The following is a 24,693-nucleotide window of genomic DNA, read 5'->3' on the forward strand; positions in this document are numbered from 1 at the left end:
ATACCCAATGTGTTCAGACTTCCTGATCACCTGGTGGTACCAAACCCGAAAAGTCAAGACAGCTTATTAACTCAGGAGAGCTGATGGCCATCAGGCCAGACAGGCTCCTGGGGACAATTGCCAGAGCCCTTTCTGCTCTGTGACCTCTTGAGCAACCCAGCAATGCCCCTTGGGCAGAGGAAAGGCCGCTCAGCTCAGCCTGAAAGTTGGCGTGCTGGGCCTTGGAAGGGAATGGTGTTGCAACCGAACCTGTTTGTGTTTCTGTGGATTTCTCTCGTATGCAAAGAAAAGCGAAAGTGGTCCAGCCACCAGCCCCCTTCTGAGACTATGAACTCATCCATCAGGTTTCAGTGGAGTCCCTCCTGCCCATGTCTGGTCTGGGCGCATGTGTGACTGATGGACAGTTACAATTCTGGCGCTAATGTGAGTGATAGCCAACCCTCCTTCTGCTGTTTGAATACAGACGAAACTGCAGGTCCTATCATTAAGCATTCTGATTGCTGGAAATCAGGAACTCCACTGGGTAACTGAAATTTTTAAATCAATAAGAATGAAAATATTGCAGGTTTTCTTTGAAGGTGGTTATGCCCAAATTTTATAAATGTGTCCATTCTACATTTGATGTTGAGACTACTTCTAATTCGAATTATATAAGTGTCACTAACCTATATCTTGTTTTATTTGTACTCCTTAAAGGGCTTCCCAAACCTTTTTTTTCTCATCTTAACATCATCTTAACATCTTAAAGAGGATTTTTTCTCTTAAACAAATTTTTCTATCCTAAAAAAAAAAATCTGAATTTCCAGGTCATCTTCACTTTGATTGCTAACTCTCCTCCTAAGACAACTCCTAATTTCCATCTGTATTTGTCCATTCGTCCATCTTCATTCAGTCCACAGGTGTTTGAGTAGTAGACATTGAGAACACAGAAATGATAGAAAAGTCCCTACTCTCACGGGTGGTGAGGAGCAGAGTAAGTTTAAAGAGAAGAACAGGGTCTGGCATGGTAGCTTAGTGGCTAGAGTCCTTGTTGGCATGTGCCAGAATCCCATATAAGAACCAGTTCATGTCCTGGCTGCCCCACTTCCCACCCAGCTCCCTTCTCGTGGACTGGGAGGGAAAGAGAGGGTGGCCCAAAGTTGGGACTCTGCACCCACTTGGGAGACCTGGAGGGAAGCTCCTGGCTTTGGATAAGCTTGACTCCAGTTTTTGTGACCACTTGGAGAGTAAGCCAGTGGATGGAAGATCTTTCCCTGTGTCTCTCCTTCTGTCTATAAAATCTGCTTTTCAATAAAAATAAATGAATCTTTAAAAAGGCGGGGGACATAAATGAGGTACTGCAATTGTAAGATATGCAATCAAAACAAAGCAGGAGACTGGGATAAGCTGGGGGTGGGTGAGGGCAGAGTCACTGCAGCTGGAATAAGCCAGGAACACCTCTTAGAGCAAGGGTCCTTCAAGTCGAACCCTGAAGGACCGAAGGGAGTCAACCTTGGAGAAGTGGCTCAGACAGAGGGCCAGCACGTGTGAAGCTCATGCTGCAGGGCCAAGTCCATGAATGGAATGAAGTCCCCTGGACTAAGTGCTCATAACCAAGAACTTGAGACAGAATTGGAGTCAAGGGACAACCCTTGGATAATAATGCAAGAGTACTTCAACAAGTTCTTGGAAACATTAAATTAAAAGATAAGCTTACTTTGGTGCAAAACATTTAGAAATCCATGCAGTACACATATTTTTTAAACATGGTATCCATTTCTGTGACCTATTTGAAAGTCATAACAAAAGAGCATCATTGACACCCCTCTGCAAAAACTCAGCATTCAAGGGCTGTCCATGCTTCTTTTTGTTTGTTTGCTTGCTTTTTGAGGAATTTGATAATCCAGTGTTTGGAAAAAGTCTGTTTCCAATGTAGTTTAAGAACGGATTCTGGAACCCAGCCTAATAGCCTAGTGGCTAAAATCCTTTCCTTGCAAGTGCCAGGATCCCATATGGGCACCAGTTTCAATCCCAGTGGCTTTGCTTCTCATCCAGCTCCCTGCTTGTGGCCTGGGAAAGCAGTTGAGGGCGGCCCAAAGCCTTGGGACCCTGCACCCACCTGGGAGACCTGGAAGAAGCTCCTGGTTCCTGGCTTCAGATCAGCTCAGCTCTTGCCATTGCGGCCACTTGGGGAAATAATCAGCTGATGGAAGATCTTCCTCTCTGTCTCTCCTCTTCTCTGTATATCTGACTTTCCACTAAAAGTAAACAAACAAAAAGAAAAAAAAATCTACTCTGTTTTAGTTTGACCTTGAAAAACAAGCCAACTTGAGACAATTTCCTCAGAGCAAACCCGTGTATCCCAATTTCTCCCTTATCCACTCACTAAAGGCAAAGTCACTGATTTACTTTCTCCCACACAGAATTGCAGTTGATATAAAATGAGTATCATTAGAATGAATTATTAAATAGTCCCCTTTAGTTTTGCTCATTACACAAAACACAACGATATGCAAAGACAAAGTTTGCAGCCCACAGCTCCATGAAGATAAATGATAAACCTTCTATCCCCTTTCCCATCTGAAGTTCTTAGGAGCCCACAAAGCAGTTCACTTTGAAGTCAAATTGGCAGAGTTAATCCAGAGGTGCAGTGGAGAAATTCCAGGAGCCCAGGATAGAAAGGGAGTTGTGTGTTTGCAGTCAGATGTAAAAGGAGGGGTCCTCACTGCTTAATATCTCAACAGGATCCCGAGTAGAAAGAATTAGAGGGTAGGGAAGAAGAGACTTGTGTTTCTGCTTGTGGGAACTGTGCCAAGTTGATTCATTCACCTGATGAGTATGCCAGTCACAAGCTACCGCCATCACCCCCACTCCCACTCTGTGCCAGCTCCCGCTAAATCTGAGGATCTACTGATGTGCCAAACTATATTAGATCCCTGTAAAGAAATGACTTCTGTTCCCACTACATTCTATTATATCTGCCTGTCTGTCCTCAGAGTTGAAGGACGGTGTCCTGGGATAGCTGTTCTCTGAGATGAGTTCACAGAGACACAGCTTGGGGCTAGGAGGCCAAGTCTTGCCTGAAGACAGTTGGCCCTGGGGCCTGTGGTCCAGAATGGAGAATTTGGTGCTCTCAAGGCCATGCAACTTGTCAGCGGGGAGCCTGTGGGATCCCAGGCCTGGATGGCCCCCGAGGGGAGCCTGGCTATAAGGGTGCCCTTCTCTGAACCCTCGATGGAGCAGCCTGCCTCAGTTCAGCTGCAGGGAGTCCCAGCCAGGGACTGCCTTGGACCATCAACGTCCACTGGAACAGTCCCATGAGAGCAAGCCCATGTCCAGGGCAGGAGCTCCATGTGGAACTTCTACTTTCTCTGGTTGTACTCCTCTTCAGGAAGCCAGCTAACTTCCTTGCAGGCTACCTATCACCCTGTTAACTACGTGCGTGAATTCTGTATTTAGTCTAGGTTGTGTTTAAAGGCTATCAAATATCTGCCCTTTGAACAGCAAACAAGGTGGCTACAGCTCCCAACACTCTTGCAAGCCGGGCAAAACCTGTGAGCGTGAGCGGGCTGTGACGGTGTGCCCTCTACAAGAACTGCACGTTGTTTTCCAGTGTCCAGGAGCAGGGGAGGAATGCAAAGCTGGAAGGGGAGAAGCTCAAGTTTCATGGAATTGCTATTGTAAATTTATGCTTTGAACTTGACGGAGCAGGACACCCCTGAACCACCCAAGTGGTTTTCATGATCAGCAGCGCATTCAAAGCCTGGCACCAAAGCTCCCCCTGCAGCCAGCTTGTGTGGAAGCCTGGTCCCTAGCATGGGGTGTGGGAACCGAGCCCGAAGGACACAGTCTCCTTTCTCTGTGGTTTTTGCATGTGTGCGTGTGAGTGCCCCATGAGCAGGACATTCCTAGACAAAGGTCAGGTTCTTGAAGGTGATAAAGTTTCCAAGTCAAAGCTTATTCAGAGTGCTGTTGACTTGTTACTGTTATGTAACATTTTATCACATGGTTTCCCAACTCGTTTGCATTCTCCAATTGTTCTCTTCCCTTTGGAATGAATGGAAGGCATATGGCCCTAGAAGCCTCAAAGATGATCACATATTTATAACTAAGGGCTTAAGGACAGAGCCTTATTTTTTCTGGGGAAAATAAAACAGTCCGACCATATGGATGCAGGTTAAGTGAAGAGTTGAGGAGTTGCTTTTTTCTTGTTTTTAACCAAGTGGCAGTTCAGCAGAAGGACGGCATGGAGAGGTAACCTGAGTTTCCCATCCCAGCGACAGAATATTGGGAAGGTCTTTCTTTCCAGCTCTTCTTCAGTGTCCTCACCCTTTAGATGGGGGCCGACCTCACATGACTGTTGGAACAGAAAGTGAAGCCAAGCCCTCCCCACCGCCCGCCCTCCGACCACAATTGAAAGTGTCAGCCTTTCAGCTCTGTGTTACAAGTACATGAAATGGTCCCCACTGGAGCTTTCTGGGACATGAGAAGTATCCTGGAAGACTCAGTCCACAGCAGGTTCACCCTTGGAGCCAGTAAATAGGGAAGCTGCCCCTGGCAACGTGGAGAGTTCTAGAATTGGCTCTGGACTTTCCTTCTCCTCCTGGCTAAGGGATCAGACTCAGGGGGCGTGCCCTCCGCCAGGAGTTACCCTTCTTGACAAACTGGTCTGAGAAGGCCCTTCCCAGAGCTCACAAAGCTTCCCAAATGAAGACAGCCTAAGAATGGTTGCATTCAACTTAAATGCTTTTATTGACAATGTCTTGGAACAATAAGCAAACAATGCTTAAATTTTTCATTCAAATTCACTTTCCACATGTCAAAAGACCTCAAGGTAGAAAAAAATAAAATAAAAATATAAATATCTGAGAATCCATCTTAATAAATAAATTAAAAACACAATAAAACGTTTTCATGGAAAACTGTTAATGTCAAAACATTCAGACCACCTCAACAATGCATGATCAGTAACGTTACAATGAACATTGATGTCGAAGAAAAACTACAGTACATGGATATAGCTATTGGTTTCTATCTACTAGAAAATAAAGTCATTATCTTTTCTTGGTTGAATATTGGTCATTTCTAATCAGAACACACTATTGCCAGGAACACAGTAGTTATTGTTAAAATCAGCTGCACTAGATACAATTTGAAAATATCCAGCACCAGGTTAATTCCAATAATGAACCCAATAGATTAGTTAATGCTATGAGAAGACTAAGAAAGAGAAAAGAGACACAGACCCAGGCCTGGCTCAACATGCTACTAACTACCAGCTTTCAGATGTGTCACTGGGAACAATACACACTCCATGCGTTTTGCTACATCTCCGGAAGAGGTAAGGACTGGAGTCCGCACGTGGGTGCCTTCAAGGCCTCGAGGCCCACAGCCTGGTGTGTTTCACGAACAGATGGGGTCCTCCCTAGGTCTACCGGAACCCTCGAGGGAAGACGTTATTTCTCCTCTCGGTAATGCACCAACTCGGGCAGAGGCACAGCTCGCTCGCGGGCCTGCTGCCGCTCCTTCCCGGCCCGGCTCACAGGGCCAGCAGCGTAGGGGAGCTGAGCGAGTCAGAGGAGGGCTCGTTGCTGCTGCTGCCCTTGCGGTGCGCCGCGGCACAGCTGGGGAAGGAATCAGCCTCCGGGTAGGTGAAGACGAAGGAAGACGTGTAGGTGCTGCAGCTGGGAGTGCAGGTGACTACCGGGGTGCACAGGGGCTCCAGCTCGGCGGCCGCCATGGGCCCCATCCCCAAGGAGCCGCCGTGCAGGGGCTCCCAGTCTGCTGCATAGAAGGAACCAGACAGGTCCATGTCTGGCACGGAGCGCGCCGTCTCGGAGCCGCTGGGCCTGGATGACGCTGGAAACAGGAACTCATCGAAGGGCTCAGCCTTCAGCTCCATGTTGCCCACGGTCTTGACCGGCTCCACGGCGGGCTTGGGCTCGGGCTCGTTGAGCAGGGGCAGGGCGAAGGGCTCCTCGGACTCCGGGGTGGCAGCCTCCGGCAGGCCCCCGCTGAGATCCAGGGAAGCCACAGACATCTCCTCTGGGAAGCCCAGGTCCTCGGGAATCTTGCAGGCGGGCCGGTGGGCTGCCAAGATAAACTCGAGCTTCTCTTTCTCCTTGAGCAGGTTGGCAATCTCAGTCTGCAAAGCGGACTTTTCATCTTCTAACTGGTCTGTCTCCTGCAGGGGGAGGCATCAGCAGCAGCGTCAGACACGGTGCGACTTCAAGAGGCCCAGACTCCCTGCGGCTTTCCCCCTTGGAATTGCAAAAAAAAGACAGATCCCCACGGGTCTACCTACCGCTTGGAGTGTGTCTGTCAGCTCCCTCCTCCGGTTTCGGCATTTGGCTGCAGCCATCTTATTCCTCTCCCTTCGGATTCTCCTCTTCTCCTCTTCCTCGGGCGACAACTAGAATGACAATAAGGAGATGGCCATTCAGTAACAGTGCCTGCCACCACTCTGCGGACACTGGCCGCTTGCAGCCTCCCAGTTCCCGGATTCCACCTCCTTCGAGAAACATTTCTAACCTGCAGCAGTCAGGCAAGGGTGTGACTTGCATTTAAAATAAGATCCCCAGCCAAACAAAGATGAGCCCTCGCTAAACGCGCCAGGAGACGGGAAACTCTCCGGGTTAGAAACTGCGCGCGGACTTCTTGGGGCGGGACTATCGGAGTATGGCTTGGAGCCAGGCTGCCCGGCTCAGGCTGCGGCTCAGGATGCGCAGACAGTCCCAACTGTGGCTTCCCGCGCCCGCTGCTGGGTACCCCAGTCTCCACCACTAAGCTCCACCCCCGACTCCAACCCCCCGCTCCTCCATCACCAGAAGGTGCAGAAGCGCAGCTCACCTGCTCCACCTTGCCCCTCCGACCAATGCTCTGAGCTCGGCCTCCGGTCAGGGTCTTCACTGGTCCAGCCCGAGAGTAAGCCCCGGCCGAGGGGGCGGGGACTCCATAAGGGTGGGGGGCTCTGGTCTGCGAGGGAGCCACGGAAGAGACCAGGGTGGGCTGCACCAGCCACTGCAGGTCGGGACTGGTCGAGATGGCGGTCACGGTGGGAATGAAGTTGGAGCTGGAAACGGCTAGATCCGAACAGTAGTCCTGGAAGAAAACAGAAGGGGAGATTGCCATGAGCTTGCAGGTCCCGCACACAGCGGGGGGCGCGCCGAGCTCCAGGGGTCTGCCAGGGGCTGCCTGTCCTCCATCCTGTCCGGGATGCCTCCCCGCTTACACCCCCCACCGCCCCGAGGTCTCCGCAGCGCGCTGCCTTCCGTCTCCATCCCCGCTGCTGCGTTCCCGTTATCCCTCCAGCATCACTCGCTGGAAAAGGGGGGGGGGGGTGTTATAAATATCCCTGACGTCTACGCTGACGCAGGCGTCGCTCCGGAGTCTCCAGAATGAACTCGCTTTTTATCAATGAAACTGCCTTACACACCCGCCCGCTGCACCCTCCTCCCTGCCTGCTCCCGCCTGCCTTCAGCTGCTTCCCCCCATCCCACCTCCAATCACCCCAAGGAGCTGCGCGCCGCATAGCCGGTCTCGAACTTGGGTCGCGTCACCCAGGCCATACAGTGCGGGCCGGAGGCTGCTTGGAATGACCCTGGCGCTCCAAGGAGGGCACTTAGATCTTACTACGCTGACCGAGTGTACGTGCGCTCCCCGGCTGGCTAGGGCTGTCCCGGCAGCAGCAGCCCGCCTTTCCCGCAGCGGCGCCGAGTTCCCCCCGCACCTTCCTTACCTGTCCATTGACCGGAGAGCCCATGCTGGAAAAGGAGTCAGCCGGGGAATGATAGTAGGAGAGGCTGTCCCCGGCTGGGGAGGCGCTGCTGCAGCGAGAGGACGCTGCCTCGTAGTCGGCGTTGAAGCCCGAAAACATCATAGTCGCAGGGAGCTGAGTGCAAGCTGGGCGAGGGGCCCGAGGCCGGAGGAGCGCTGGGGCAGAGCTGGGTCGGAGCGCGGTCACTGCTCGTTCGCTGCGCCGCGGCCGCCGGCTCTGTCTCCGATTCTCAGCTGCTCGCTGCAGATGCGGTTGGAGTACGAGACGCCGCAGCCGCCGCTTTTATAACAGCATTTTGTGAATGAGCCCAAACACGTCATGCCGGACGCTACCATTTGGTGCAAGGGTGAGGGCGCGCCAGCCCGAGCGTCTCTACGGCCGCCCCATCACCCCACACACGCACGCAGCCCCCTACTCCGGTAGAGCCCAGCGTGCCCACCCTGTGTGCATGTCCATACGAGGGTCGTGGAGCGTCTCCGGGCCCCCCAAAAGAACGATTTCGGGGGTGATTCCCCCCACGGCGACGGGGGACGGCCGTGGAAACCTGCTGACGCAGATGTCCTAATATGGACATCCTGTGTAGAGGGGGAGGGATTGACGGGAACTGCTCCCGGGCTGCAGCCAACGTTGAGGGTGCAGCGCAGGGGGGAGGCGGGGGCCGTGCCGGGGCGGGGGAGGGGAGGCGGGAAAGGCGGAGAAGGCCAGCGAACATTCCCACCTGGCTCCATGCGGACCCTTGTCCTCGGGGTCAGGAGGGGGATGCCCTGGGGGCCACCCTCTTACCCCAGTGCAGGGACGGAGTTAGCTGTGAGTGTCAGGTTATGGAAGGAACCAGCACACTGCACCCAGTCCTGGGCAGACCCCATTCCCCCAGACTCTGGTGGTCCTAGTGCCCCGCACCGTGTGGTCGCAGAGCCCAGCCCCAGAGCCCAACCCCCCGCCCCCGGGCTCGAACGGTCCCAAGATTGCCACTACGTTTGGAAAGCAGAGAGTGAAGGATGTAAAATCCGAGGCTACGATAGGAGGCCTTGAGGTGCGATGCGGGGGGACTTTGATTTTGACTGATCCGCTTTCGTGTTTAAAGGAAGACGTGCACTTGTGTTTTGTTTTCCTCCTGAGCTGTACGTGGGGGGTATCAGTGTCACCGTCACTATCCCCATCCGTGCGACGCGGGCCCGATCACGTTATGCAAACACCCCACACACACCTCCGTGCAGGGGTGCCCTGGTGGGTGTGTGTAGGGGGGTGGTCGTTAAGCCCCTTCTGAGCTGCGGCCCCCGGGGGGGGGGCGGTCTGAAGGCAGGGTGGGCTGTGCGGGGTCACGAGGTGAAGGGAACTTTTGGGGGACGCAAGCCAAAGCTGGGGACGCGGGGGAGGCCGGTTCGGCTCCGCCAGGAAGCTGGACTCACAGGGCGCCCGCAGCGGGTGATTTTCCAGGCTCGGTTGGGAGGGGGTAGGACGGGGAAATGGAAGGTCGATGCCAGCAGCGTTCAGGAAGGCGGATCTGCGGCCCCGGGACCTGGAAAACCGGACTTGGGCAAGAGGGGGCCGCACGAGGAGAGGGGCGGGGAACCGTCAGGTGCTCCGGCGTGCATGCCCCCCGTCCCCCACCAGCCTCCTGCCCAGCCTGCAGCCAAGCACCGCCAGGGTCACCCTGCCCCAGCACGGCCGCGGGCACAACGGTGCAGGCCTCCCGAGTCCCCTGCCTGGCTCTTGGGATCTGGGGGATGGGTGGCGGGGGTCGTGGCCCGCTGAGGGCAGCCCAGGAGGGGCGAGGCAGAGCCAGGACGGCGGGCGGGTTGTGGGTGGCGTGCGGGGAGCGGAACCGCGGACCTGCCTCCCGCCGCCGCGCCCGGGAGCCAGGCGATCCAGCTATAGATAGTAACAGGGAAGCGGCTGTTTACAGCAACACTGCGCCGCCAGGGCCGTCTCCAGGCGACGCCGCGCGGCCAGGCGCGCCGACGGCGGGGCCAGGCAGCCCGCCGGCCCGCCCTCCGCGCTCCCCAGGGGCCGAGGCCTCCCCGGGCCCCGGCCGGCTGCGGCCGCTGCCTGGCCGCCTGACATCATCCGCCGTCCCGGGCGGAGCGCGGCTGGCGCGGGGCTGTGCGTGGCTCTCCGTTCTTAGAGATCCGAGTCCGGCGCGCGAGCAGGGAGGGCGGGGATTCGTGGAACTGGGCCACTTGCTATTTTTGCATTCTCTGTCACTGGCAGAGGTGAAAACAGAGTTTCATCATTGTATATCACTGGTGTGTGTTGGTGGGAATTTGGGCGCCTTTTTTTTTCCCCTTCACTCAAAAAAGGAGGAGGAAAAGGCAAAAATGCATGAAACACAAACAGGGACTTTTTGCAGCTGCTCGGCATCCCGAAGCAGGGCGACAGCCTTCAATTTGGGGTCCAACAGCTTTCAGGTGTTTTTCTGTCCTTGACTGAGACAGGCAGAGAGAGAGAGGGGGAAATTATGAAGACAAATCCATCTCCTTGTGTTATTGGCTTTTGACAAAGTAGGTCAAGCTTTGAATTCCTGGGCGGTTCACCGCTGGATCTCAGAACCACTTAAGAGCAAATTCCAGGTGTTTGATTTATTCTCCTTCAAGTCTGCAGCAGCTGGGGCCAACTCCTAAAACATGTGTCTGGATTTTTATAACCAAGACACATCCCATCATCTGCCTTCGCCTATAAAAACAGCAAGGAAGTCTTTGGAGGGTCCCTTCTCCTCCATGCTGCTTAACCTCTTTCCTCCTAAGCCAAAAAGTTGGAGACCTATACAAGCCATGCTCTGAGAAAATCATGTGTTTATTCTTTCATTTATTTATTTTTTTAGTAAAACAAAACAGAAAACTATTGAGCGCCTCCTGTGGCCCCCAGCCCTGGACTGGGAGCTGGTGCTGACTGATGGGTGCACCTCTTCTGCCTCCGAGAGAGTCTGCCCGGTGAGGAAGAGTGAGCGGTCGACAGAGGGTTGCACAGTGGCAGGTAGAGACTTGAAGGAGGTAAGAACAGGGTACCACAGAGGACAGATTGGAGTTGAGGCATGGGGTCTGTTAGTAATGAAACTGTAAAGTTTGCCAAGGGCCAGTGCACCTCTATAAAAGCAAACCCCTTTCACCTAAAAAAAAAAAAAAAAACCATAAAAACCTATCAAGCCCTAGAACTTCTCCCAAGTCCACTAGCCTGTGACTTGAGCTATTGCCAAGGGACCCAACCTCCCAGACTACCCAAGGCATCCATTTCTGGACGGCACCACCACATTTTCAAAAGCAGAGCTTACACAAGGCAATCAAAAATAAAAGCCCTTCGGAACCAACGTGAAAAATTACAGTGGCTGTTTGTGATGGTCAGGGTGAGACTGTGACACAGCTGCATGGTGGCACTTTTGTGCAGGCCAGACACCTGGCCATGCCTATGCGCCTAACAGCAAGCTTACAGAGTATGTGATCAGCTGTGCCCTCAGTCTCCTCTCCAGGGAGCCATGAGTGAAGAGCAGAACCCCCCCCCCCCAGCTGATGCTAAACCCAGCTAGGAAACAGATCCACTTTGGCTCGGCAGCTTTTCCTCCTGATCACAGACAGCTTCTGTTTTGCACTGCCCCTGTGGCACCTGAGGGAAGAGACTTGACCTGCGTCACACTGCTCACTAACTTGTGAAGTCAGTGCAGTTGTCCAGCCTTGCGTTATTGCCACACTCAGTGAAAGGCTGCTGTGTGGGACGCCTACGTAAATGCTGCCGCACATGGCCTGTCCCCAGCCTGCAGAAGCAGTTATTTATTCGGGGAAGTGTGGTCTAGCGGTGAAGGGTTGTGGTCAGAGCACGAGACCAGAAGTCAGGAAGATTTGTATAGCAAAATCAACTCCTGCAGGGACTTGGGGAAGTTGCCTCTTAGACTTGTGTGGCAATGTGGGGCCAAGGTCCTGATATGGTGCCTTGCACTGGACCTGGCACATAATATGTGTTTAATATATATCTGCTGAATAGATGAATGAATGCCCTCATCTGAGCAAAATAAACATAGATGATTATCTTTTTTTTTTAAGATTTACTTTTATGGGACTGGCGCGGTAGCCTAGTGGCTAAAGTATTTGCCTTGCATGCACTGGGGTCCCATATGGGTACTGGTTTGTGCCCCACTTTCCATCCAGCTCCCTGCTTGTGGCCTGGAAAAGCAGTAGAGGATGACCCGAAGTCTTGGGACTTTGTACCTGCAAGAGAGACCCTGGGGGAAGTTCCTGACTCCTGGCTTTGGATTGGCTAACTTCCAGCTGTTGTGGCCACTTGACAGAAGATCTTTCTGTCTCTGCTTCTCTCTGTAACTCTGACTTTCCAATAAAAATAATTTTTTCTAAAAGATTTATTTATTTTTATTGGAAAGGCAGAATCACAGAGGACAGAGAAGGATAACAGACAGCATTTCACTCCCCAAATGGGCACAATAGACAGAACTGAGCCAATCTGAAACCAAGAGCCAGGAGCGCCCTCCAAGTCTCCTATATGTGTTCATGAGCCCAAGGACTTGAGCCGTCTTCCACTGCTTTCCCAGGCCATAAGCAGGGAACTGGATCAAAAGTGGAACAGCTGGGACTCAAACCAATGCTTATATGGGGGGAGCCAGGGGTAGGCAGAAGTTTAGTCCACTGTGCCATGGTGCCAGACCCTAGGACTGTCTTCTATGGGCACTTAGAAAGCAGAGAGATAATGTGCTTTCAGAGGACTGATAGACTGGGTCTTTTATTCATGGCTATGAATAGGCAAAAATTGGGGAAGGAAAATAGCAAGATGTTTGGCCTACTTTCAGCTGGTACAGCCTATGGGTAACATGCCTACGGCTCATGACAGAAGATCAGATCTACCCTTGTTTTAGCGCCTGTGAGAAAAACAGCCAGTGCCTATACATAAACACCACATTGCGTGCATGCCAAAGACCCAGTTAGTGCCACCCTTTCATTTATTCATTGCAAATGTCTGGCCTCAGCAAGAAGGAGAAGCATTCTGTAGTTCCTGGGGATCTCACACACATGTGAGCCCAGGGAAGGAAGGGTCTTAGAGGTCAAGGTTACTCACCCCATGGCTCAGACCCCTGTTTAAAACACTGGAGGCACGGGATGAGTCTTCCCGTGTGCATGTGCGCACGCGCGCACACACAGAGCAGCTAATTAGTGCTGGGGCTTTAGCCTCTTGGGGAAGAACTCTGTTTTCATTCTGAACAACTCTTGGCTTTTTGACAGGAGCTGATGATTCAATGGGATCCCCATCCTGCTGCTAATGTGAGCATTCCCACAAAGCTCTGTGTGGTCCCTGGAACACAGTCCATCTGGAGCTGAGGAACACAGCCCGCGCCAGCCCCAGCTCACCTCCCGTTTCACAGCCATGGGCAGTGTGGGATGCACGGCTGTCCCTGAATCGTGCTGAACTCGCTATAGACGCAAACACAACGCCCCAGCGGCGGAACAGTGAGTCTCCACCGGGCTGTCCGCCAAGCTCCTCTGATGTCCTGAGCTGACCTCCATGGCTCTGGTGGCCTTAGCTACCAGGATTCCATAGGAACCCCCACCTACGTCACTAAGCCTATAGGATAACAACACATGCCTGGACTGAGAAACCTCAACTGCAAGGCTTCCGCCAATGAGCAACTCTCACAGTCAGCTTGGGCAAGGCTGGGGGTGGCTAAGATGGGCTGGTATATGACGTAGGCCAAGGTGTTAAGATATCTTAAACGCCGATTACATCACTTTATCCCCTGCCTTATTTAACAATGAGACAGATGTTTCAAGAGCCACGAATCATTGTCATGCCAAAAAAAAAAAAAAGATTCCCTGTTTATAAACCAGAAGAATCTCACTGGGATTTTGGAGTGACACCGCGCTAGGACTCTACTACAGATCCCTGGCTCATCGTTACAGTGACAACTCCTGGTCTTCGTTGTCATTCCTGCACTCTACAGGAAAACTTCCAGCCGCAGTTCTGGGGCTGAGTGTCCCCACTGGTGTTCTACTGGGAGTGTCGAGGAGTTCAAGATCACTGGTCAAATTCCCCAAATGACTCTACTGAAGAATTCCACACTCAGACTCTGGCCCAACCCTGCCTGTGAGGTCATCGGCAGCACAAAAGGGGATTGTGCGCTGCCCAAAGGGCCTCCTTCCTGCCTTAGGGGGCTATGAATTAAGCCTTGATTCCCTACAGACCTAGTCCCTACCACCCTCAAATCTGCTGGCAGAATAACATTGAGGAGAAAAAAAAATTACACACTTTTTTTCTCCCGGTGTGTTGGAGCCAGTCCCAGCCTAGCCTTCTGAGCCATCCTGATATGCTTACCCTCAACCTGTTGCCATCAAATTGTCATGTTTCTTTCTTCAGGGTGCCAAACTGGCTCTGCCACTGGCCCTGTTTCCCACCTCTTTCTCCCTGGTCTGCACCTGTTCAAGTATCAACTTTTCCAGGAAGCCCGTGTTGTCCACTCCCTACACTGCCCAGCGTGTCCCTCCCCCTCCTGCCCTCCAGTCACTTTCTGTCATCTCACCGCTTTTTCTTTTCTCTGAAGCACACATCACTGTGATACTCTGTTTATTTATATGCCTTTTCATCATCTGTCGTTCTTCACTCTGCCAAGGGTGACACAAAAGCAGAGACCTTATATGTCTTTCTTCTTCTCTTTTTAAGGATTTACTTTATTTTTATTGGAAAATTAGATAGGCAGAGAGGAGGAAAACAGAGAGGAAGATTTCTATTTTATGGTTCACTCCACTAACAGCAGCAACAGTCGGAGCTCAGCCGATCTGGAGCGAGGAGCCAGGAGCCTTTTCCCGTTCTCCCATGCAGGTGCAGGGTCCCAGGGCTTTGGGCCATCCTCAACTGCAGGCCACAAGCAGCAAGCTAGATGGGAAGTGGGGCTGTCAGGATGAGAACCAGCACCCATATAGGATCCCAGCACGTTCAAGGTGAGGACTTTAGCCGCAAGGCTACTGCGGCAGGCCCATCTTCTCTTCTTTTTAAGATTATGTGGCAGGCAGAGCAACTGAGAGAGAGGAAAGAGAGAGAAGAAGATGTAGAGATCTCTTCCATCTGTTGATTCATTCCCCCAATGGCTACAACAGCCAGGGCTGAGCCAGGCCAGAGGTAGGAGCGTGAGTGGCGGGGACCCAAAAGTTCAGGCCATGCTCCCACTGCCTTCCACACACATTAGCAGGAAGCTGCATCAAAGGCAAAGTAGCCTAGCACTGGAACTGATGCTCATAAGAGACATCACATCACACATGGCAGCTGGGTCCTCGCATCCTGACAGCAGCCCCTTGAGCTGCTCTTCTTCAATCTGTCCTTGGTGCCTTCCTTCCTGACACTAGCAGGCACTTGACAAATGTGGGATGAATGAACAATTAATTAAATGAGTTATCTACTTCTGTGCTTACACGTGGGACAGCAGAATGGATTCCCTTTGCTAGGCAACGGACCTTAACGGGAGACTTCTTACCTGTATCCTTCTCAAGTGAAGGGAGCCAAAGTCCTCATCAACACTTTCTTTCTCCTTCCCCAGAGAGAAAGAGAAGACTGCTGACTGCCAGGTCCCTGGACAATAAGCAGGACCACAGATACAACTTCGCTATTTTTGAAGGTTTTCCACCGCCCCGCCCCCCTCGCTGTCCCAGCCAATGCTTACCTGGTTTCTGGGACCATCCAGCCGTCACAGAGCACACGGCTGGGGTCAGGTCAGGATTTACCAGTTGTCTGGGTTGCACAGCCCTTGGGGACGGTGGTATCCCATACCCCAGGATGACCTGAGGCCTGGATGCTGCGGCCACATACATTTGCTTCATCTGGAGTGGCCACAGCAGCTGTCAATAGAATGCCTGCCTGCTTCCCATTGGCTAGCACAGACAGGTGAGATGGGCCAGCGGCACCCTCCATTGGGCTCATTCCTGTTGAGCCATCCCATTTATTTTATCCCATTCATCAGATAGCTTGGGATAAACCATGGATTACCTATCCAGTGGGTGTCTGTGAGTGAAAAATCTTTCATACTCTGCTGGGGGCTAGTCCCTCCAACCTGCGAGTCCAGTGTATTTGAACTGGAGATCTCACCAGGTTGCCGTGCATCTGAGCTCGGGATTTGGAGGAGAAGTCAAGGACTGTGAAACAGCAGGGGAAATGGACAACACCTTGATGTTCTCCGACTGGGGCTCTCTTCACCGGTCACCAGGTCAGGCTCCTCAGTGACAGCTGCAGGCATGCTGTATTCACCGGTTCTTCCCCATTCTGGCCCCTGTGGTAAAATGACCAGAGACACTACAGAAAGCTGCAAGGTCTCAGATGAAGTGGTTAGAGATGGCAGGTTGAGATAAGTGCAGCCCTGAGGCGTTTATAGCACACAGTGAGTCGAGATGAATTTAGTTGTATTCTTATCAGACATCTCTATCCTGCTTTCTGTTTTCCCAGTAGTTTCAGAACTCCCTCCAGGGAAGAAAGTGGTTTCACATTCTTCAAAATAGTATTACCTTGTAGGAGCCAGGAAAAAAAAAAAAAACAACAACATTACTGACAGGTATGGGGGCAGGGCCTCCACAAAGTGAATTCTTTCTTAACTGAGGCTGTGTAGTCACGTATCCTTCGTTCAACTTTTTTTTTTTTAAACATCTACTATGTGCCTGTTACTGGAATCTGTAGGAAACAGAAAAGCTTCCTGCTAATGTGAAGCTTAATCTGTAATGGGTTAACAAGAAAACAAAGTTAAGGACTGGCTGGGTGATTAAAATGAAAGGCTCTGATGGGACAGTGGTTTGTGGTTGGCATGTTGGCATAGCAGTTAGGGCTTTGCCTGGGACACCCCCCAGCTCATATCTCTGGGATCTGACTCTGCTCCCATTTCCAGTATCCTGTTAATGTGCACCTGCTGCTGGGAGGCAGCAGGCAATAATACCTCAAGTACTTGTGTCCTAACTACTTATGTGAGAGATGTGAACCGAGTTCTAGGCTCCTGGCTTCAGACAGGCCCAGCCCGGGTTGTTGCAGACATTTGAGTGAACCAGTGGATGAAAGTGCTCTTTCTCTTTCTTTCAAACAAAAATAAATAAATAAATAAACAAAGTTTCACAAACAAGAATGGTTAATGGAAGGATAGGCTGTGTGAGCACCATATTGCTACTTTGGATTGGGTGGAAGGCAGTGCCATTTTCCATGAGAAGTGTGACTGACGAGAAGGAACTAGCCATGGAAATACAGAAGGGTGTTCTAGGCAGAGGTAACTCCCAAGTGAAGTATTGGCAAGCCCAAGTGCCAATCCCCCTCACACGTCTGAGCCCAGGTTGACTTTGGTGCACCTCAAACACTTCCATCTGACTTACCAAAAAATCATCTCTTCCTGTTCCAAATATTGAACATCAACTTTTATAAGATTTATTTATTTACTGGAAAGGCAAGTCAGATTTATGAAGAGAAGGAGAAAAAGAAACAGAAAGACCTTTCAATCAACTGTTTCACTTCTCAAATGGCCACAGCAGCTGGAGCTGAGCTGATCCAAAGCCAGGAGCCAAGAGCCTCTTCCAGGTCTCCCCAGAGGATGTGAGGTCCCAAGGCTTTGGGCCATCCTACTGCTTTCTTAGGCCATAAACAGGTAGCTGGTTGGGAAATGGAGCGTCCAGGATATGCCAAGCACCCATATGGGATTGCAGCATCAGCAAGGTGAGGATTTAGCCATCGAGCCACAGCACCAGGCTTTTAGTTTGGTGCTGCCAATTTTGGAAATTTCCCAGCCACTCCCAGTTCTGTTTCCTTCCTAGCTGACCCTATACTTGAAACAGGATACAGACAGTTGTATCCGATTCTCACGCCACCACAGCCCTCGTAGATCTGGCTGCCCACTTAGCACTGTTCTTTAGGAAGATTTCTCTCTCATGGCTTAGGGAATCTTGAAGAAAAGCACTGAAAAATAGCCCAGTAAGCTGCCCCAAACCAGGCTCTGAGTTCTTCCAGGGCCCCCCACTTTTTTCCCTCCACAGGAATTTGAAAACAGGCGCATTCCATTTTGCCCTTTGTTAGGGAGCTATTGACAATAAACAGAGTTTAGCTTAGAATGTGTGCTGTAAAACAACACTGAACAAACCAGGCTTTCTCACCAGCCCGGGGCCCTGCACCTCCGATTCTGCTGAGCTTTACAGAGGATTCAAGTGACTTTCAAGGACGTATGGGAAGTGTATGGGGGACTGAACTCTCAGAAGTGTTCATTTTCTTGAATTCTTTGCTCTTGTTGACTGCACTGGGACTGTTCCATGAGCCTCTATCAGAACCCACTCATCTTCAGTTCCTGTAAATATTATGTCTACACTGAACTATGTGAACTATTTCATAGCTGGAATTTGAACCAGGCTGTGAAAACTAGCAAATAGGAATAACATCAGAAGAGCATTAAAGCTCAAAGGAGAGAAAATTCCACAGCAGAGGGAAAAGCAGGCTACAGGATGATGTGTGTTGGGGGCCACACAGAGCTCAGCTCTTAGTGGCTGATTATTCTGCCTGTGTGTGATTATTCAAATCCGGAAGCAAATGTATGCTGACACATTCCTGGGGGCACTAGGGTGACTTCCATTACAGCAAGTGCAAGAAGCTGAAGTCAGTTTCTAAAGAGGTCATCCTTGGTACTAATTGCAGCAGACAATGGAATCCAGCAGAAGCTGAGGCAGTGACTGTCAGCTGTCAGGGACTCCATGTGTCCTGGATCCAAAGACTAAGTCCAATCCAATTGCAGTTCCTGTCGTAGGGACCCTCTCCTATCTGGCAGTCCCGGGATCTAGGATATGTGTGAAGGGGCACCATGACATAGAATGAAATGTGAGCTCCCACATGGTGCAGGGGTTAGTGCCCCACCTCCCACTTCTCAATTCAGCCCACTGCTTGTCCAGACCTCAACCATCAGGTGTCACACCCACATGGAAGACTGCCCCCTGCCCCAGTACTAAGGCTGCGTTAGGAGCCCTCAGTCCACCCCAGGCTTTTCCTTCTCAGCTCTGACCGCCAGTTTTCATAACATGTATTTATTGAGAAAGCATTTGGGCTCACATCTAACAGATAAGCTCCACAAAGGTTGGGAGCTTCGATTTGTTCCCTGACGTGCCCCCTCCTGCACCCCCGGCACCTATCAAAGGCCTGATACTACGAGCTGAATTAATTTAATACCTCCTCGCTCCAGGAGGGCAGACACCTTACCCTGCCTATTTCACGCTTCAATGACTTTCTAACCCATTCCACACTATCTGGCACATACTAGCTGCTCAGAAAACACTTGAATGAATGGAACAATAATAGCTAGTGTTTACTGAGTGCTTGGTCAGGAATTATGCTAAACGCTCTGCAGATAGTACGTTATTCACCACAATTCAGTGATATAGGTGTATGTATTCTGGGGGCATTTTGATTGAACAGGTTCAGTAAAATTTTTGAAAACAATGACTTGATCATTTTCTCATCCATGGGGGACAATTGTGCTAACTATTCCACCCAATGCACTAGATGTGCTCTGGTGACCTGAATAAGTTAACTATTTCCCTAGGTACCTACCAGGGAGAGACTGGTAAGACCAACACTCTGTTTTATGGAGCTTAGTTATACATGTATTGCTTGGAATTCAATAAAATAGCTTTGGTTTTTCAATACCTTGGGCATTCGAAATAAATGTACTCTTGTGATGCTGGTTGCACTGGGTTCAGGTGATGCCAAATAATGTGTAAAATACTTCCACTTCTGCCCAGAGAAACTGCAAGCAGGAAAAAGCAGGAAAAACAGGGGCCAAATCTTGCTCAAGATGCTAGCTAAACTGGCTCTTCCAGTGTCTCCTGCACCTGCCTGGGACACCAGTTGGAAGGCAGGCTTGTTCTCCTTCCTCTGGGAACCATGCCAATCTCTACCGCTCAGGCCCATCTGATCTGGCTGAACCAAGCTTGGGGCAGTCAGTAATGCTGCCTCTCCAGGCAAAACCAGAAGTGTTCAGGCAGATGGAGCATGGGCCAATCAAGGACTCCACCAACTGAAAACAAACTGCTATGCCCCAGAGTGGGAGTCATGCCCAGAGAACTGCTCGCACTGGTATGTTCCCGACACCAGGAAGCCCTCCTGGGGAGAACACCTTGCTGTTCTCCACGGAAGCAACCCCAAGATGAATAGTGTGAGAAGCAGCCTGTGTGATCAGAAAAATTAAGTCATTTTAAGTGAAGTCGTTACTTCTCCTTGATTTCTTGATCTATTGTTTGGCACTGTGAGCACCACCCATGAATTTAGAAGACACCGAGCAGTGTTAGAAAAATGAGAAAGGGCCTTGCGCAATAGCCTAGTGGCTAAATATTCACCTTACATGCACCAGGATCCCATATGGGTGCTGGTTCGGGTCCTGGCTGCACTTCCCATCCAGCTCCCTGCCTGTCGCTTCGGAAAGCTGTAGAGGACGGCGCAAAGCTTTGGGACCCTGCACCTGCGTGGGAGACCTGGAAGAATCTTCTGGCTCCTGTCTTTGGATCAGCTTAGCTCTGGTCATTGCAATCGCTTGGGGAGTGAACCCACAAGTGGAAGATCTTTCTCTCTTTCTCTCCTTCTCTCTGTAAAGCTGCCTTTTCAATATAAATAAATAAATCTTTTTTAAAAAATGGGAAAAGTGAAGACAAAGCAGGGACCTATCATACCATTTTATCTATTTGATTTAAATGGACTGTCCTTTCAATAATGTCCTTCTGGCTTTTCTGAGTGCTAAAATGATCTCCCACTCAATGAAATGTTGGTGATAGTCAATGGCAAATTAAATTTTGGCCACTAACATCAATTCACTAATTAAAAAAAAAACTTTGTACCTTTAGCATGGAAGCCTCTAGATTATGGAACGGTGATGTGTTTGAAAATTTAGGGTGAGGATGGAAAAAGAAGCCACCCCTTCCTTGTATGAGTGGAGCTACAGGTCTGCAGGTGGGCGCTGAGTATCCTCAGTCAGCAACAGCACCAAGTGAGGGCTGGCTTTGATTTACGTTCATCATCGCCTTTAGGCTCATCAGAATTGCATTTCTCAGACTTTCGCAGGAACCCAGAAGTCACGCATGATGCCATTTCATCTGCCAGGGGAAAACGTGTCTGGTAACCTGATGTGCATGAAACTTGAGGAGCTGGCTGCCCAAAAGAGGATTCCTATTCTAATTTTCATGTCTTTTAGAGGCAGGGTGAGTGAGTGAGAGAGAGAGATCCTATCAGCTAGTTCACTTGACAAATTCCCATAAGAATCAGGGTGGAGCTGGTCTAGAAACTTAGTCCAGGTCTACGGTGTGCTGGCTGGGCTCCACTGCTTGAACCACCACTGCTGCTTCCTGCAGTCTGCGTTAACAGGAAGTTGGAACCAGGAACCCAATTAGGGGATTGAGTTCCAACCCTCGAGTGTGGGATGGGCATGTATGAACAGCACCTAAATTTCTAGGCCAAATGTCCACCCAAGAATTCAGATTTTTTTTAAAAAATTTATTTTATTTAGAAGACAGATTCACAGAGTGAAGGAGAGAGACACAGAGAGATCTTCCATCTGCTGGCTGAGCCAATCCAAAGCCAGGAGCCAGGAGTTTCTTCTGGGTTTCCCACATGACTACAGGGATCCATGACTTGAGCCATCCTCCATTGTTTTCCCAGGCCATACACAGGGAGCTGGATTGGAAGTAGAGCAGCCAATATACAAACTGGTGCTCATATGAGATGCCAGCCCTGCAAAGGCAAAAGATTTAGCCTGTTAAGCCACTGTGTCAGACCAGAATTTGGATTTGAAAAGTTAAGAACTGCAGGAAGCACTACCTACTTTATCCAAAGGAATCTATTCCTGGTCATAAAACTTTAGGGACAATGAGGAAGCACTACTTGACATGGTACAGGTCCACTCACACATGGGTGGACATGCACTCAGCCCATGAAGTACATTCTTCCCGTTCACCTTGACCCTAGTACTGACCAAGTCTGGCCATCACCTGGAACCTAAAAGATAGCAATATCTCTGTGTTTACATAGAAAGAAAGCCAGGCTTGAGGCGCTGACCTCCAGCAGGAAGAGGTAGAGTGTGTATACCTGTGCTTTGGCATTCCTCTGCAGCGGGGCCTGGGACATGGCCAGTCTGCTATGGACACATGGTGACAAAGGCTCCACTCAGCACTAGGATGCAGAGGTCCTGGGGGGATGCCCCCATATGGCATTTGGTGTTTACACAGGGCCGACTCATCAGCACAAAGCGTGACACTCGTCGAGGGTCACTCAAACGTGTAAGATTACTGAGCTCTCCAGATCACATTGTATAAAAGGGGAAGTCAGCTGGGGAGATTAATTGTCTCATGGCTTGGGGAAGTCAGCAGCAAAGAAGGATATCATGGTCTTTACATTGAATTCGGTCAGCTAAACGGGGCAACCTGGCCAAAACACAAGATGGGAAGTCTGTCTATGGGTGTGCACATATGCATATGCATACCGTTACGTACAAACACATCTGAAACAAACAGCTTCTTACAGTACTACCAAAACCATAATCTATCTTATGTTTCCTGGACCACACACTGTCCTGTAGGTATCTAACAAAATGAAAGGATGGCAGGTTGGAGGTTCTAAGTGATACTCCTGGATATGATCATAAATTCTGGTTCAAGAACCGGAGTCAGATCTGGGCACTTCGAGACTCTCGTCTCCCACCTTCCCCCTTTCTCATCCATGCTGAGATGCCGGGAGTCATGCAGTCACTTCTCCCGCTCTCTGGGCCAGCCTCAGCATACAACGTAAATATTGCTTCATCTTTCTTCCTTTTGGTGTCACTCAAACAGACTGGCTCTCAGGAACCAGGACACTCTAGATTCCTGGAAACGCAAAGAGAGATGATAGAATCAGAAAGGGATGTTGGATGGTCTAAAAAAAATGATCTTATATCAGACTTTCAAATATTCCCTGGCAGTGTCGGGCAGGAGACTTGCCCGGCAATTTAATATATTTACTGGGTAAATAGTAAGCACTTGCAGTTCCTGACTTAATCAGAATGAAGTTCATTATGATAAAGAGCTGTGCCCTTTGGCTCTATTTGCATTAAGCAGGCTCCCAATTTCATTTAATTTCACTCACATCTCCGAAGGAAATTATAGGCTGTGAGGCCGGCCAAGGACGGAAGGGGGCAGGGGGAATCAAGGGGGCAGGGGGAATCAAGGGGGCAGGGGGAATCGGCAGGATGTTCATTGGACCAGATAAAGAAAGAAAGGAGTTAGTGGGCTGAGACTAGAGTGGCAAGGACCCTTCCTTATCAACCCCAATCTATGAAGGTAATTTTTTTTTTAAACTTAAGATTTGTGTCATTCCCTCCCCCCCTTTTCTCTCTCTCGGCTTTTGAAAAACATGTTATCGGGTCATCGAAACCTTTTATGAAACATTTCAGACTTGTATGTGCATGAGCTAGTGAAGATTTATTGTTATATTTGACACTGTAACCAAAGATTTTAAGACATTCTTTTATGCAGGACTTGATTAAAACCCTGAGGCAAGATCGCTATCTCTTTGCCAGATGTTAACTAGGTTTCACTGCTGGGAGCCCAGGCTAAGTGAAAAGTGTTTCTTGGGGATACTATTCGGAATGTTCAACTGCATCCCCACATTCCCACCGACGGTCAACAAATCCAAGAACTTGTTACGTGGCCCACCACCTCTGACCTCAATTTATTTGTTTTTGTTGTTGTTGTTTTTGTTTTATTTAGGTGACAGAAAGTGCCACCTCTTTCACCCTCCCCCATCCACAGCGGTGAAGTAAAAATGGGCAAAGAAAAAGGGTAAGATTCCATAAATCCATAAATAGAAGTATCCACCCAGGTCCTTGGGGATTCTTTGAAATACACTTAGGTCACTCCAAAAAAAAAAAAAAATACTGGACATCTCTGGGTGGGAATGCAGATCAATGATGTCATTCAACAGAATTAGGACCAGATGGGGAAATGCTGCCAAATATTGCCTCGGGGTGGGGATGGGTGCTCCAGCTCTGAGAAGGCCCCTGGGAGCTGCTCTGGGAAGGCCAAACAAGCGTCCCTGCGAAGGCCACACGGCTTTCGGGATGTGGCTGAGAGGACAAACGGCCTTTCTCAGACATGATGAGGCTGGGGGCTTGAGGGTCCTGAACCCCACCCACCAGGGACGCGGTCACCGCTGGCCTGTCCTCCGTAAAGTGCAGGCTGCACGTTGAGCACGTTTGCTCCTGGATGCCTTCCTTGGCGACGGACCCAGACCTCCGCCTCCCAGATCTGCTAGAGAAATAAACAAGCGGGAGACAACAACCATAACAGCAACACGGGCGCGGGAGACGGAGCACCGCCTCGTGGAGGCCTCGGGCCAATCGGAGGCCTGTTGCTGGGGCCTGGTGTTTGGCCGCCTGACGTTCCCATGGAGACCGGAGAACGTTACACTCCAAACAGTGGCGACGTTGACGTCTATGCATTATATCCATGGAGACGACAGAGCCCACGTCATTCCTCCCCACCCCGCCTCTCTGCCCTCCCGTCGTCGCCAGGGGCGGGGGAGCGACGCGGGCGTCACCGTCACGTGCTGCGTGCCGGCAGGGAGGCCGGGGAGGCGGGGCCTGTTGCCATGACGGCCGCGGCGGGCTGTTGTTGTTTGGAACTGCAATTAGAAAGTGCTGAGGCGGCAGTGGAGCCAGAACAGAGTCTGCCACGGCGTCTTCCCGCCCCCGGGCCAGAGAGGGTTCCCCGGCCCCTGGAAAGCCAAGGACACCCCCTAGGCTGTCCCGGCACGCCTCAGCCTCGAGTCCCGAGCCAAGATCGCTGTGTGCTGCTGCCTGGGACTCCAGACCGAGGGCCAAACCTAGACGGCTCCCTCCACCTCAGTTGAGCCATAATTGTCAGGATGACCTCCTAACCGCGTCTGCCCCAGACAGCGGCCCACAGGACAACCACCGACCAAACTGCCTGGCC

At 50.8% G+C, this 24,693-nt stretch overlaps 1 protein-coding gene and 1 long non-coding RNA gene across 3 annotated transcripts in view; both read right to left on the bottom strand.

The window, feature by feature from the left end:
- Positions 1–4,707: 4,707 nt before the first annotated feature.
- On the bottom strand, positions 4,708–8,010 carry FOS (Fos proto-oncogene, AP-1 transcription factor subunit). Of its 2 annotated transcripts, XM_040975267.1 has the most exons (4): positions 7,718–8,010; positions 6,829–7,080; positions 6,284–6,391; positions 4,708–6,163 (listed from the first exon to the last, which is right to left on the bottom strand). In XM_040975267.1, exons 1-4 carry the CDS (start codon positions 7,856–7,858, stop codon positions 5,519–5,521), a joined length of 1,146 nt encoding a protein of 381 aa, XP_040831201.1. In that variant the 5' UTR covers positions 7,859–8,010; the 3' UTR covers positions 4,708–5,518. The 2 variants fall into 2 exon arrangements, with proteins under 2 accessions (XP_040831201.1, XP_040831202.1); XM_040975268.1 differs by lacking the exon at positions 6,284–6,391 and having other exon boundaries at positions 7,718–8,004.
- A 14,416-nt stretch (positions 8,011–22,426) lies between these two features.
- Positions 22,427–24,693, bottom strand: part of LOC121152958 — a 72,306-nt gene continuing 70,039 nt past the window's right edge. Inside the window, exon 3 of the long non-coding RNA XR_005883328.1 lies at positions 22,427–22,587. This is a non-coding gene — a long non-coding RNA (uncharacterized LOC121152958). The remainder of the gene's footprint in view (positions 22,588–24,693) is intronic.

This window comes from Ochotona curzoniae, unplaced genomic scaffold (genome assembly GCF_017591425.1).
Source record: "Ochotona curzoniae isolate NIBS_2020 unplaced genomic scaffold, NIBS_Ocur_1.0 contig_2688, whole genome shotgun sequence".
Classification (NCBI taxonomy): domain Eukaryota; kingdom Metazoa; phylum Chordata; class Mammalia; order Lagomorpha; family Ochotonidae; genus Ochotona; species Ochotona curzoniae.